Raw genomic sequence first — 15,851 nt, 5'->3', positions numbered from 1 at the left:
CCGATCCGCATTTGACCTCTGCTTGTTTTCTGATTACGTCCTTGCCGTAAGATTCTGTTCCTGTTACTCAATTCATGGTTTGACCCTGCCTGACTACTACTCTCTTGGATTACAGCCTTCTACAGGTATTGATCACCTTGGGCCCTGTGTAATTCCAAATCCCTGTATAGGGGTTAAAGGATTTCAGGGTTTTAGGGGTCCTGCTTGGTAAGTGGCTTCCCTGTAGCCTATCCTTTACAGCCCGTCTGAGTGTGTGGATCCAGGCAGGCGTTACACTGTGCCCTCTGCAGAAGGCCATTTAGGCCGGGATATTGTTTTAAAAATTGCTGGATAGCCAGGTTGAACACGTGAGCCATGCAAGGCGAAGGGCCGCACGCAGGTTTGCATCATTGTCGCACAGGGCCTTCCATGGCTGCAGGTTGAGTGGAGACAACCATTGATGAAACTCGGTCTCCAGAGCTAACTGTACACAACTCCTCAGCGGTGTGACTCACATTTCCCATACATTTCAAATTAAAGAGTCGGCCGCCTGATGGCGTTGAGCTCTGCTGCCAGCATAGTAAGGAGGTGTGCGGGATTCCTTGTGCACAGTTACAATGCAGGTGACCTTACCAGACAGGATTTGAGCGGAGGTGGAGGACCAAGATGAGGTTGAGGAGGCAGAATCAGTGGAGGAACTTCTACATACAGAGGAATGATTGACACACAACTCGTAGGGACGGCAAGACTTGTACAGCAGACCCTTGTCCATCTCTCACCATAGTTACCCAGTGCCCAGTCAGCGACATGTAATGCCCCTGTCCATGGTGACTGGGCCAAGTATCTGTGGTGAAATGCACCCTGTCACACACAGAGTTTCTTAAGGAAGCGGTGATGTTGTATGCGACATGATGGTGTAGCGCAGGCATGCCTTTCTTGGAGAAGTAGTGGCAACTGGGCATCTGTTCTTGGGGCACTGCGATGGACATAAGGTCTCGAAAATCCTTTGTGTCCACCGGGTGGAAAGTCAGCATTTCTGTAGCCAACAGCTTGCAGATGCAGAAAGTCAACCTCTTAGGCATGTCATGCCCTTCTAAAATCATGTAAAACACAGAAAGGGGACTCCAAAAAGAGTCTCCATGTTTTCCAAAAATTTGGCCACAGACACCACTTAAGTGACATAAATTGTCCCCCAGTTGCAAATTTAAAATGTTGATTTGCATGAAGCACAATCAAAAAGCCACAAGCCTTTCGTCTCCCCAGGTTGACACAGGGGTAGAAAAGTCCTTGCGGTTCCATGACTTGTTCATCTTGATGAACGTTAGTCTGTCCACATTGTCACTGGACAGACGCGTGCGCTTATCTGTCAGCACACACCCAGCAACACTGAATACACGTTCTGAGAGAACACTGGCTGCGGGACATGACAAGATCTCCAAGGCGTAAGTGGCTAGCTCAGGCCATTTTTCCTGATTGGAAGCCCAAAAGGAGCAAGGCTCCAGTTGCACAGTCATGGCATCGATATTCACTTGGAGATACTCCTGTATCATCCTCTCCAGGCATTGACTGTGTGTCAGACTTCTTGTGTCTTGTGGCCTTGCAAAGGATGGTCTAAAAAATTCATGAAACGGTTCAATACAATTGCTGTTAACAACAGATACGGTGTGGCTGGTACGGTTTGAGTGATGATGACTCGACAGTACCATGCTTGGCAAGTTAGAAATGTGAGATTCACTCTGTGCAGCACAGGTGTTTAGTGGAAAAGCCGCTCTAACATTGCGTACCAGCTTCTGCTGATAGTTCTGCATACATGCGTCCCTTTCTATGGCAGGACTTATTTCTCCACATTTTGTCTTGTACCGGGGATCTAAGAGTGTGGCAACCCAGTAGTCACCATTACTCCTAATTATGACAATCCGAGGGTCATCTTGTAGGTAGTGCAGCAAGAAGGTGCTCATGTATCTTGCGTATCCAGGAGGAACAAGTCCTTGGTGTGTTGTTGGCGGCAAGGTGAGAATCATGCTTCCTTTCTCTGCCCTCTCCCCCCAATCTCGCACAACAGAAATGTGATTAAGGTGTCACTCATCTGCTGAATCTTCCATGCCCATCGCCAGTTCGTCATCCATTTCTTCCTGGGCTCCTTCACCTTCCTCAACGTTTTGGCTGCTACCATGCGCCATTGAAAATCCCTCTCCCCCACCGTCCCATGCCTGCCGCCTTGGTGCTGCTGACCGTCTGGACCTTGTAGATTCCGCATATGACTCCTTCTGTACTTCCTCCCCTTCCTCTTGTCCCACCACCTGACTCCGAATAATGTTTAGAGTGTGCTCCAGCATGTAGATGACCGGAATTGTCATGCTGATAATGGCATCGTCAGCGATAAACATCTTCATAGACATTTCTAAACTGTGAAGAAGGGTGCATAGGTCCTTGATCTGAGAACACTCCAGCAGCGTGATATGCCCACCTCTAGATCTCGTTAGCCCAGGCTATACCTCATAACATATTGAACCAGTGCTTGGTGCTGCCACAGTTGCTGCAAAATGAGCAGAATCAATTTACTGCGTGTCGGCACATCGCATTTCAGCCGGTGAACCGGCAGGCCGAAAGACTGCTGGAGCGATGCAAGTCGTTGAGCTGCTGAGTGTGAATGGCGGAAGTGAGCACATAGCGAACGTGCCCTCTGCAGAAGCCCATGTAGGCTGGGATAGTGGTCTAAAGATTGCTGGACAACCAGGTTCAACACGTGAGCCATACAAGGCACGTGTGTCACATTGCCCTGGCGAAGGGCCGCACCCAGGTTTGCATCATTGTCGCACACGGCTGTTACGTCACCACCGGAGTCCGCTCCAGCAACTTGTACTCTGATCGCCAGGTGTTCCTTTCGTAGATAGTGCTGGTGATGGGAGAGGAGTCGATGCCAGCAGCGCCGGTGGGCGCAGGTTCCACTCATCCACTGGGCTGGGTTACCTTAAGATCTGCAGTACCACTGGCTGTCTGTAGGTGGTGGGTGTCTCACAGCTGAAGTACAATCATTCAGCTACAACCAATGGGAAGACACCACACCCTTTTTTATGCCCCTCATGTCTGCAGACCACTGCCAGACATAGTTCTGAACTTCTGATTCCTGTTCTGCTTACTTCTGTTTTGTGATTTTGTGTGCTGACTACCGTTTGTTTCCTGACTACGTCTCCTGCCTGCTGTTTATGTACCTCGTTGCCCGATCCGCATTTGACCTCTGCTTGTTTTCTGATTACGTCCTTGCCGTAAGATTCTGTTCCTGTTACTCAATTCATGGTTTGACCCTGCCTGACTACTACTCTCTTGGATTACAGCCTTCTACAGGTATTGATCACCTTGGGCCCTGTGTAATTCCAAATCCCTGTATAGGGGTTAAAGGATTTCAGGGTTTTAGGGGTCCTGCTTGGTAAGTGGCTTCCCTGTAGCCTATCCTTTACAGCCCGTCTGAGTGTGTGGATCCAGGCAGGCGTTACACTGTGCCCTCTGCAGAAGGCCATTTAGGCCGGGATATTGTTTTAAAAATTGCTGGATAGCCAGGTTGAACACGTGAGCCATGCAAGGCGAAGGGCCGCATGCAGGTTTGCATCATTGTCGCACAGGGCCTTCCATGGCTGCAGGTTGAGTGGAGACAACCATTGATGAAACTCGGTCTCCAGAGCTAACTGTACACAACTCCTCAGCGGTGTGACTCACATTTCCCATACATTTCAAAGTAAAGAGTCGACCGCCTGATGGTGTTGAGCTCTGCTGCCAGCATAGTAAGGAGGTGTGCGGGATTCCTTGTGCACAGTTACAATGTAGGTGGCCTTACTAGACAGGATTTGAGCGGAGGTGGAGGACCAAGACGAGGTTGAGGAGGCAGAATCAGTGGAGGAACTTCTACATAAAAGAGGAGGGATTGACACACAACTTGTAGGCCCGGCAAGACTTGTACAGCAGACCCTTGTCCATCTCTCACCATAGTTAACCAGTGCCCAGTTAGCGACATGTAACGCCCCTGTCCATGGTGACTGGGCCAAGTATCTGTGGTGAAATGCACCCTGTCGCACACAGAGTTTCTCAAGGAAGCGGTGATGTTGTGTGCGATATGATGGTGGACAGATGCGTGCGCTTATCTGTCAGCACACAACCAGCAGCACTGAAGACACGTTCCGAGAGAACGCTGGCTGTGGGACACGACAAGATCCCCAAGGCGTAAGTGACGAGCTCAGGCCATTTTTCCTGATTGGAAGCCCAAAATGAGCAAGGCTCAAGTTGTACAGTAATGGCATTGATGTTCACTTGCAGATACTCCTATATCTGTGTCTCCTCCTCCTTTTACTCGTCCAGCTCTTTTGTTTTCACATGAGTATATGTACTTGTCACTTTTCCTTGTGTTTGTGGTGTATTGTGAGTTGTTTGTCACCTTTTGGACACCTTAGAAGGTGTTTTCTATGTGTTTGTGATTGCCTCCCATTGTTTTCAATGGGGTTCGAAGGTGTTCGCCGAATGGTGCCACCGTTCGACGAACCGAACACTAGGGGGGTGGTCAACACTAGTTAGGACTACATGGCGATGACTGGTGAAACAACAAAGCACCAGGTTTCTGTGATTATTTCTCCCTCCTCAGCCTTGACGTTTTTTTAACTAAAGAATGTATGTCTGGAACACCAATGGTGTGAACAGGGTGCAAGACTCAAAAATATACAACTAAACAATAGGATAAAGAGTTGCACACCAGTCACAATGTATAGGGGAATAATGAAAAGCATAACTGCTATAGGAATACTAGACTGAAAAATACAATGGACTATGTGAAATAAGTGAAAAATATGAAAATGGTATCTGCATAACTGCTATGAAAAATAGGAATGAGAGATATTTAGCCATTGTATTGATCAATGCAAAGGAGCCCCAAAACCAAACGCCAAGGTAATCTCTATTTTTGGGGTCCCTAACCTATGTGTAACCTCACCTGCAGTTAAAAAACTTGCTCTGTATGGGAAGCAAGGGACCAAGCTATATATGTGTGTGAAATAAGACACATGGCTATGGGTGGGGCAGGGTTCTCAGACAAAAAGTGCATACTAACTAAAGAATGTATGTCTGGAACACCAATGGTGTGAACAGGGTGCAAGACTCAAAAATATACAACTAAACAATAGGATAAAGAGTTGCACACCAGTCACAATGTATAGGGGAATAATGAAAAGCATAACTGCTATAGGAATACTAGACTGAAAAATACAATGGACTATGTGAAATAAGTGAAAAATATGAAAATGGTATCTGCATAACTGCTATGAAAAATAGGAATGAGAGATATTTAGCCATTGTATTGATCAATGCAAAGGAGCCCCAAAACCAAACGCCAAGGTAATCTCTATTTTTGGGGTCCCTAACCTATGTGTAACCTCACCTGCAGTTAAAAAACTTGCTCTGTATGGGAAGCAAGGGACCAAGCTATATATGTGTGTGAAATAAGACACATGGCTATGGGTGGGGCAGGGTTCTCAGACAAAAAGTGCATACTAACTAAAGAATGTATGTCTGGAACACCAATGGTGTGAACAGGGTGCAAGACTCAAAAATATACAACTAAACAATAGGATAAAGAGTTGCACACCAGTCACAATGTATAGGGGAATAATGAAAAGCATAACTGCTATAGGAATACTAGACTGAAAAATACAGTGGACTATGTGAAATAAGTGAAAAATATGAAAATGGTATCTGCATAACTGCTATGAAAAATAGGAATGAGAGATATTTAGCCATTGTATTGATCAATGCAAAGGAGCCCCAAAACCAAACGCCAAGGTAATCTCTATTTTTGGGGTCCCTAACCTATGTGTAACCTCACCTGCAGTTAAAAAACTTGCTCTGTATGGGAAGCAAGGGACCAAGCTATATATGTGTGTGAAATAAGACACATGGCTATGGGTGGGGCAGGGTTCTCAGACAAAAAGTGCATACTAACTAAAGAATGTATGTCTGGAACACCAATGGTGTGAACAGGGTGCAAGACTCAAAAATATACAACTAAACAATAGGATAAAGAGTTGCACACCAGTCACAATGTATAGGGGAATAATGAAAAGCATAACTGCTATAGGAATACTAGACTGAAAAATACAATGGACTATGTGAAATAAGTGAAAAATATGAAAATGGTATCTGCATAACTGCTATGAAAAATAGGAATGAGAGATATTTAGCCATTGTATTGATCAATGCAAAGGAGCCCCAAAACCAAACGCCAAGGTAATCTCTATTTTTGGGGTCCCTAACCTATGTGTAACCTCACCTGCAGTTAAAAAACTTGCTCTGTATGGGAAGCAAGGGACCAAGCTATATATGTGTGTGAAATAAGACACATGGCTATGGGTGGGGCAGGGTTCTCAGACAAAAAGTGCATACTAACTAAAGAATGTATGTCTGGAACACCAATGGTGTGAACAGGGTGCAAGACTCAAAAATATACAACTAAACAATCGGATAAAGAGTTGCACACCAGTCACAATGTATAGGGGAATAATGAAAAGCATAACTGCTATAGGAATACTAGACTGAAAAATACAATGGACTATGTGAAATAAGTGAAAAATATGAAAATGGTATCTGCATAACTGCTATGAAAAATAGGAATGAGAGATATTTAGCCATTGTATTGATCAATGCAAAGGAGCCCCAAAACCAAACGCCAAGGTAATCTCTATTTTTGGGGTCCCTAACCTATGTGTAACCTCACCTGCAGTTAAAAAACTTGCTCTGTATGGGAAGCAAGGGACCAAGCTATATATGTGTGTGAAATAAGACACATGGCTATGGGTGGGGCAGGGTTCTCAGACAAAAAGTGCATACTAACTAAAGAATGTATGTCTGGAACACCAATGGTGTGAACAGGGTGCAAGACTCAAAAATATACAACTAAACAATAGGATAAAGAGTTGCACACCAGTCACAATGTATAGGGGAATAATGAAAAGCATAACTGCTATAGGAATACTAGACTGAAAAATACAATGGACTATGTGAAATAAGTGAAAAATATGAAAATGGTATCTGCATAACTGCTATGAAAAATAGGAATGAGAGATATTTAGCCATTGTATTGATCAATGCAAAGGAGCCCCAAAACCAAACGCCAAGGTAATCTCTATTTTTGGGGTCCCTAACCTATGTGTAACCTCACCTGCAGTTAAAAAACTTGCTCTGTATGGGAAGCAAGGGACCAAGCTATATATGTGTGTGAAATAAGACACATGGCTATGGGTGGGGCAGGGTTCTCAGACAAAAAGTGCATACTAACTAAAGAATGTATGTCTGGAACACCAATGGTGTGAACAGGGTGCAAGACTCAAAAATATACAACTAAACAATAGGATAAAGAGTTGCACACCAGTCACAATGTATAGGGGAATAATGAAAAGCATAACTGCTATAGGAATACTAGACTGAAAAATACAATGGACTATGTGAAATAAGTGAAAAATATGAAAATGGTATCTGCATAACTGCTATGAAAAATAGGAATGAGAGATATTTAGCCATTGTATTGATCAATGCAAAGGAGCCCCAAAACCAAACGCCAAGGTAATCTCTATTTTTGGGGTCCCTAACCTATGTGTAACCTCACCTGCAGTTAAAAAACTTGCTCTGTATGGGAAGCAAGGGACCAAGCTATATATGTGTGTGAAATAAGACACATGGCTATGGGTGGGGCAGGGTTCTCAGACAAAAAGTGCATACTAACTAAAGAATGTATGTCTGGAACACCAATGGTGTGAACAGGGTGCAAGACTCAAAAATATACAACTAAACAATAGGATAAAGAGTTGCACACCAGTCACAATGTATAGGGGAATAATGAAAAGCATAACTGCTATAGGAATACTAGACTGAAAAATACAATGGACTATGTGAAATAAGTGAAAAATATGAAAATGGTATCTGCATAACTGCTATGAAAAATAGGAATGAGAGATATTTAGCCATTGTATTGATCAATGCAAAGGAGCCCCAAAACCAAACGCCAAGGTAATCTCTATTTTTGGGGTCCCTAACCTATGTGTAACCTCACCTGCAGTTAAAAAACTTGCTCTGTATGGGAAGCAAGGGACCACGCTATATATGTGTGTGAAATAAGACACATGGCTATGGGTGGGGCAGGGTTCTCAGACAAAAAGTGCATACTAACTAAAGAATGTATGTCTGGAACACCAATGGTGTGAACAGGGTGCAAGACTCAAAAATATACAACTAAACAATAGGATAAAGAGTTGCACACCAGTCACAATGTATAGGGGAATAATGAAAAGCATAACTGCTATAGGAATACTAGACTGAAAAATACAATGGACTATGTGAAATAAGTGAAAAATATGAAAATGGTATCTGCATAACTGCTATGAAAAATAGGAATGAGAGATATTTAGCCATTGTATTGATCAATGCAAAGGAGCCCCAAAACCAAACGCCAAGGTAATCTCTATTTTTGGGGTCCCTAACCTATGTGTAACCTCACCTGCAGTTAAAAAACTTGCTCTGTATGGGAAGCAAGGGACCAAGCTATATATGTGTGTGAAATAAGACACATGGCTATGGGTGGGGCAGGGTTCTCAGACAAAAAGTGCATACTAACTAAAGAATGTATGTCTGGAACACCAATGGTGTGAACAGGGTGCAAGACTCAAAAATATACAACTAAACAATAGGATAAAGAGTTGCACACCAGTCACAATGTATAGGGGAATAATGAAAAGCATAACTGCTATAGGAATACTAGACTGAAAAATACAATGGACTATGTGAAATAAGTGAAAAATATGAAAATGGTATCTGCATAACTGCTATGAAAAATAGGAATGAGAGATATTTAGCCATTGTATTGATCAATGCAAAGGAGCCCCAAAACCAAACGCCAAGGTAATCTCTATTTTTGGGGTCCCTAACCTATGTGTAACCTCACCTGCAGTTAAAAAACTTGCTCTGTATGGGAAGCAAGGGACCAAGCTATATATGTGTGTGAAATAAGACACATGGCTATGGGTGGGGCAGGGTTCTCAGACAAAAAGTGCATACTAACTAAAGAATGTATGTCTGGAACACCAATGGTGTGAACAGGGTGCAAGACTCAAAAATATACAACTAAACAATAGGATAAAGAGTTGCACACCAGTCACAATGTATAGGGGAATAATGAAAAGCATAACTGCTATAGGAATACTAGACTGAAAAATACAATGGACTATGTGAAATAAGTGAAAAATATGAAAATGGTATCTGCATAACTGCTATGAAAAATAGGAATGAGAGATGAGAGGTGTTCGCCGAATGGTGCCGCCGTTCGACGAACCGAACACTAGGGGGGTGGTCAACACTAGTTAGGACTACATGGCGATGACTGGTGAAACAACAAAGCACCAGGTTTCTGTGATTATTTCTCCCTCCTCAGCCTTGACGTTTTTTTAACTCTTTCATGTTCACACTGAAATTTTTTTACTAAAATTTTGAAACAAATTCCGATACTTTTTAAAAAGATATTGATTTCGATAGGAAAACATGCTTGTATTGCACATGGCACTATTGCTTCATTTTCAGCATATCACTTCGAGCATTATTTCCACTTATAAATAAAGGTCTAAATTTAGCGTGAATGAATTAGGATAAGTTCAAATGGATTTTTTTGAGAATTTTGAAACAAATCAATTAAAAAATCCACATAACAAATGCATCAAATATTACTTGGATAGTCTTTCTATTCATTATAATGGAAAATCTGCTTTGCTGCTCATATGGTGAAATTTTTGAGAGATTTTCAGATACGGTTTTTAAAACATCGCAAAACGTATGTTTACACTGTATATTTTTTTGGCAGTAAAAACATGTTAAGTTTTCAAGAAGACTCTTAAGGAATCTCTGTTTTTCGCTGGAGTTTTGGAATCCTGAGGTATCTTTCCTTAGCATTTATTTCTTTCTGAATAGTGATGGGTGGATCCACAAATACCCGGGATTGGCGGATCCAACCAGGTTTAAAAAAACCCGGTCTAGGCTGTTATTGATCACGGAAATCTGTCTGGATGCCGGTCCCCATATAATTCTATGGGGACCTAAATCAGTCGCCTAAAAATGGTGGTAGAAAGAACAGGTAGATTGAAGCAAGCACTTCATACTTACCAGCTTCTGCACGACTGCACACTGCTTCCAGGGCCGCTCACTCTACTGGGGCCGCTCATTATCTTCATGCATAAGCACTGCTTCCCCCACCCTCCAGCAGTCCGTGCATCTCTGATTGGTTGCAGTCAGACAGCACCCCCGGCCTGTGTGACAGCGGGTCTGACTGCTTTCAATCACACACGCTATCTATTGCTGTAAAAATATATAAATAAAAAAATTGGCATAGGGTCCCCACATATTATGATACCCAGCACAGATAAAGCATAAGGCTGAGCGTCCAGTTGTTCACTTATCTTGGCTGTGTATCAAAATTAAAAGAACCGCATGTGTTTTTTTTTTTGTTTGTTTTTGTTTAAATATGTAAATAAATAATTTTATTTACTTCTGTATTTTATACCCAGTCCTTGTTTTGCTTACAAATGTTGAGGTAAAAAACAAATACTCAACATGTGACATTGCCTAAGACTCATTTTTAGCTTTCCTATTGAATTCTATTATAAAGTATTGAGCGTCTTCCTAGCGGAAAATGCTAGAAGAATACATATTATATATATATATATATATATATTAGTTTAGTTTAAACACTTGGTGTCTTTGAAAGCCTGAAGATCTGAAAGCCTAATTATATAAAACGGAAGTCGTTTACCCAACAAATTAATAAGACCCGCTGAGTTTTTGAAGCAGAAAATATTTTTCCTGAAGTATCTTCTTTGGCATCTTTTAAGTCGTTTTTGCAGCGTCTTTTTATGTAATTGAACTGTATATTTATTTTAGCCTGGGATCTGACTCATCACCAGTTAGATTTTTTTTAATCCATAGAAACCTTTTTACTGCAGTTACTTCAGTTAGCTGGACTGTACACCGGTGATCATTTCTTCAACCAAATGGTTGTCCCAGTGATACTTTAGGTTTGCCTTGTCTTGCCTTTATTCTCACATTATATTGGATCTCCTCCAAACAAAAGCTTAGTAGTGATGAGCGAGCACTACTACGCTTGGGTGCTCGGTACGCGTAACGAACAGTCGGATGCTCGTATGGGCGCAACTAAAGTGCCAGAAGTCAATGGAGAACTCAAAATTGACTGCCATTATTCTCGAGTACTAAAGTCGAGCCTATCTGAGGATGTGACTACTCGTTACGAGTACCCGAGCATAGTAGTGCTCACTCATCACTAAAGCATACCACAAAACTTAGTGATCTGTCCGCATCTCCACTCCCAATTTAGATACCCTATGATCTTTGTCCCAAGTACGTTTAAATCATAGAGGCAGCAATGATGCTAGAAATGTTTTTAATCTTGAGTAGTGGGAACATCTATCTGCATTGCTTGTTTCTCTAAAGGAGCAAAGGAGTAGGCAGGAAAGATCCAAAAGTCAAGAAATGGGCAAAGAGTTACTGTACTTATTTCTTCTGTATTGGGTTTCGGAATGCAGCACCATAAAGGAAGTCCAATCCTGGTGTTTGCTCTATCGTTACTACAAATTCTCCATTTTTCTATGTTTATCACTGTAATGTATCTGACTCTTTTAGTTTTCTACATTTTGTCTTCAATTCCAGTATAAATCGTCTTTGAAACCTCCAAGACCAGATTCAGAAAGAAACATTCTAATACATAAAGGTAATGAGCTGCATGTTGATACAGTAGTTGTAAAGCTACAGGATCTTCTAGCCATGAAGCTTAGCCCTGATAAATGCCTCTACACAAATATTCTCAGGTTCTGGTGGACAGCAAGATGATGTCAGAAATGGGGCCATTGTGGACATACGTTTGTTGGATTCCAGTCTTCACTTACCTGATATGACCGCAGAGTTAACAGTCAATGAACAAAAGGAATGGAAACAGGTTTATAACATGTATTCCTGTAACAGATGACCTTTTAGAAACCCCATTGTTTTTGTTTTAATGAAACATTGGCTTCTTCTGAAAAGTATTGAGACATAGTTTCAACAATTTAAAGGGGTATTTTAGGAATTGAATTTGTCCTGAAGAATGTAGATCTTGAAGGGGAAGATTATGTCTTGCATCTCCAGTATTCCTTAAAGCTAAGTGGTTACTTGCCCTCAGAGATGCTGTAGTAAGCCTTACACAGTTTAATCTGCAGTAGTCTGTTAAAAGGGTTATCCTACAAGAAAATGAAAATATCACTGATCCAAAGATAAGTGCATTAGACCCTAACTTTGGGACCCCTGCGATTATCAAATCTGGGTATTTCCCATGTTCTTCTACACTACACGACCCAATGCAACATGCTTCTCCTTTTAATATCTACAGTGCCTACAAGTAGTATTCAACCCCCTGCAGATTTAGCAGGTTTGATAAGATGCAAATAAGTTAGAGCCTGCAAACTTCAAACAAGAGCAGGATTTATTAACAGATGCATAAATCTTACAAACCAACAAGTTATGTTGCTCAGTTAAATTTTAATAAATTTTCAACATAAAAGTGTGGGTCAATTATTATTCAACCCCTAGGTTTAATATTTTGTGGAATAACCCTTGTTTGCAATTACAGCTAATAATCGTCTTTTATAAGACCTGATCAGGCCGGCACAGGTCTCTGGAGTTATCTTGGCCCACTCCTCCATGCAGATCTTCTCCAAGTTATCTAGGTTCTTTGGGTGCCTCATGTGGACTTTAATCTTGAGCTCCTTCCACGAGTTTTCAATTGGGTTAAGGTCAGGAGACTGACTAGGCCACTGCAACACCTTGATTTTTTTCCCTCTTGAACCAGGCCTTGATTTTCTTGGCTGTGTGCTTTGGGTCGTTGTTTTGTTGGAAGATGAAATGACGACCCATCTTAAGATCCTTGATGGAGGAGCGGAGGTTCTTGGCCAAAATCTCCAGGTAGGCCGTGCTATCCATCTTCCCATGGATGCGGACCAGATGGCCAGGCCCCTTGGCTGAGAAACAGCCCCACAGCATGATGCTGCCACCACCATGCTTGACTGTAGGGATGGTATTCTTGGGGTCATATGCAGTGCCATCCAGTCTCCAAACGTCACGTGTGTGGTTGGCACCAAAGATCTCGATCTTGGTCTCATCAGACCAGAGAACCTTGAACTAGTCTGTCTCAAAGTCCTCCAAGTGATCATGAGCAAACTGTAGACGAGCCTTGACATGACGCTTTGAAAGTAAAGGTACCTTACGGGCTTGTCTGGAACGGAGACCATTGCGGTGGAGTACGTTACTTATGGTATTGACTGAAACTAATGTCCCCACTGCCATGAGATCTTCCCGGAGCTCCTTCCTTGTTGTCCTTGGGTTAGCCTTGACTCTTCGGACAAGCCTGGCCTCGGCACGGGTGGAAACTTTCAAAGCCTGTCCAGGCCGTGGAAGGCTAACAGTAGTTCCATAAGCTTTCCACTTCCGGATGATGCTCCCAACAGTGGAGACAGGTAGGCCCAACTCCTTGTAAAGGGTTTTGTAACCCTTGCCAGCCTTGTGACCCTCCACGATCTTGTCTCTGATGGCCTTGGAATGCTCCTTTGTCTTTCCCATGTTGACCAAGTATGAGTGCTGTTCACAAGTTTGGGGAGGGTCTTAATTAGTCAGAAAAGGCTGGAAAAAGAGATAATTAATCCAAACATGTGAAGCTCATTGTTCTTTGTGCCTGAAATACTTCTTAATACTTTAGGGGAACCAAACAGAATTCTGGTGGTTTGAGGTGTTGAATAATAAATGACCCTCTGAATAAACTTTTCACAATTTAAAAAAAAAAAAAAAAAAAAATAATAACATTCTTTTTTGCTGCAGTGCATTTCACACTTCCAGGCTGATCTACAGTCCAAATGTCACAATGCCAAGTTAATTCCGAATGTGTAAACCTGCTAAATCTGCAGGGGGTTGAATACTACTTGTAGGCACTGTATAGGGTTGACAAAAACAAGCTTAGTACACTTGCCCTTTAGATATGAATGGAGATGCATGGCCATGTGTAACCTTTGTTCTGTTCATACTAATTCTTGTTCTAGAGATTGGTGTGAGCTCCAGCTATAGGCCCTTCTGCAATCTAAGCCTTATCACCTATTCTGTGAGTAGGTGATAAATGCATTTTATGAGTTAACCCCTTCAGTCCCTTTTTCTTCCAGAAACCAACTGATAACTAGAAAACAAGCTCCTTTCTAATAATTAGGATGTACAAAACCAGTAGCAATGTGTAAACCATACAGCCCAATATTGTATCCATGGGCTCATCCTTGTGCCCAGTACTCATTTGTATGTATCCTACACAAATGTATCTACACGTTCTGTAGTATTGCAGTGAACTCAATGTTAGGATTTGTAGGCAAACTATTTTTTAATCAGTTTGATGAAAGCAGGTAAAGTTCACAGTATACAAAGTAGACACTCAAATTTCATGTTTTGTGTGCTTAGCTTCAGCTGATTGCTTCTATGTTGAATATTTATTTTTTGTTATTTAGAAGCTGGCAACTTTATTTTTTTTCCTATTAATTCTTATATGACTTGTTTAAAATATTTCAGCCATTAGCTTATTGTTCCATTCATTGATAGATAGTGTACTGTACTAACATTTGTTCTTTATTGGCTAAGGTTGTGGACATAATGTGGAGCGATCCAAAGAACCAAAATGGCTGCTTACCAAACAGTTTTAGAGGTGGAGGTTGTTACTTTGGTCCAGATATAACAAAAAAATTACTTGACCGATATAATTTAAAAATGTTGATCAGGTCACACGAATGCAAACAGGAAGGTTATGAGTTGAGCCACAATGGAAAGGTAAAAAAAAAAGTAATTAAACTTTGGTCCCCACAGGTATTTTCACTCTAGAACATCCACTCCATGTTTTTTCTTTGTAAAGGTATGTGCCTATGATTTGGAAGACACTGCTTTACGGATGCAGTGTCATTCCTCTTCAGGAGGTGCAAGTGTTCTCGTAAGGAAAACACAGCGTCCAAGCCCGCGATCAGGATTCTGGGCGCTTCGGATTTTCGCTATGTTCTCCCGCTGAAAACATTTGCATCTCCACAAACAACTCAACATGCTGCAGTTCAGAATACAGCTCTGCAGGTCAATTTACAAAGTGAAAAAAAGAAGCATGGGTTTTTTATAAAACTGATCCACTGTGCTTGTAACTGTATATCACAGCTGGCATATTTGTAATTTATGGTATGTTCCCACAATCTGTGTTAGCAGCATTTTGGACACAGCGAAAACGCGCTGCCTCCAAAACGCTCCCAACACCTGGGAAAATACCAGAAAACTATAAATATGGCAGCTTAGTGCCCAGCATTCACTTTTGGAAACATGCACCCTACAGTCCCTGACAGAAGTTCTGTCGCTTATCCATGTTATGTAAATAAAAGCTTATAACCTGACTTTAAATTCATCCATTGGTTTCATAAATTACTCTTTTGAAAGCGGAAACCCTCCCAAATTTGGTTTAGTTTATGAAAATAAAGTTGCTGCAAAGCTGAAATATTGATCATTTAATGAACACAGAAAGGTCAGATTTTGGCAAGACAAAGTTTTGTTGCCTTGACATCCTCACCTGTGCTCACTAAATGATCGGTTAGTTATTGAGTGTGTATACAAAGAACCCCAGCACCCCAGACCTTCAGTTGAACTGCAACTTGACCTCTGACAACATGCCAAAAATCCACCCTGTGACCAAAGCGTTGAATATCAAGAGGCTGAAGAACAGATCCACTGCAGGGGAGGCTGGCACCTTTAAT

The 15,851-nt window shown here is 41.8% G+C and overlaps 1 protein-coding gene across 1 annotated transcript in view; it reads left to right on the top strand.

Annotated features, from left to right (window-relative positions):
- Nucleotides 1–15,851, top strand: part of PPEF1 (protein phosphatase with EF-hand domain 1) — an 81,694-nt gene that overhangs the window by 49,497 nt on the left and 16,346 nt on the right. Inside the window, exons 9-11 of the mRNA XM_075333423.1 lie at nucleotides 11,716–11,776; nucleotides 11,874–12,001; nucleotides 14,710–14,895. Of these exons, the coding sequence (XP_075189538.1) occupies nucleotides 11,716–11,776; nucleotides 11,874–12,001; nucleotides 14,710–14,895 (375 nt within the window). The remainder of the gene's footprint in view (nucleotides 1–11,715; nucleotides 11,777–11,873; nucleotides 12,002–14,709; nucleotides 14,896–15,851) is intronic.

This window comes from Anomaloglossus baeobatrachus, chromosome 2 (genome assembly GCF_048569485.1).
Source record: "Anomaloglossus baeobatrachus isolate aAnoBae1 chromosome 2, aAnoBae1.hap1, whole genome shotgun sequence".
NCBI classification, from domain to species: Eukaryota; Metazoa; Chordata; class Amphibia; order Anura; family Aromobatidae; genus Anomaloglossus; species Anomaloglossus baeobatrachus.
This window is presented reverse-complemented; position numbering and strand designations above follow the sequence as displayed.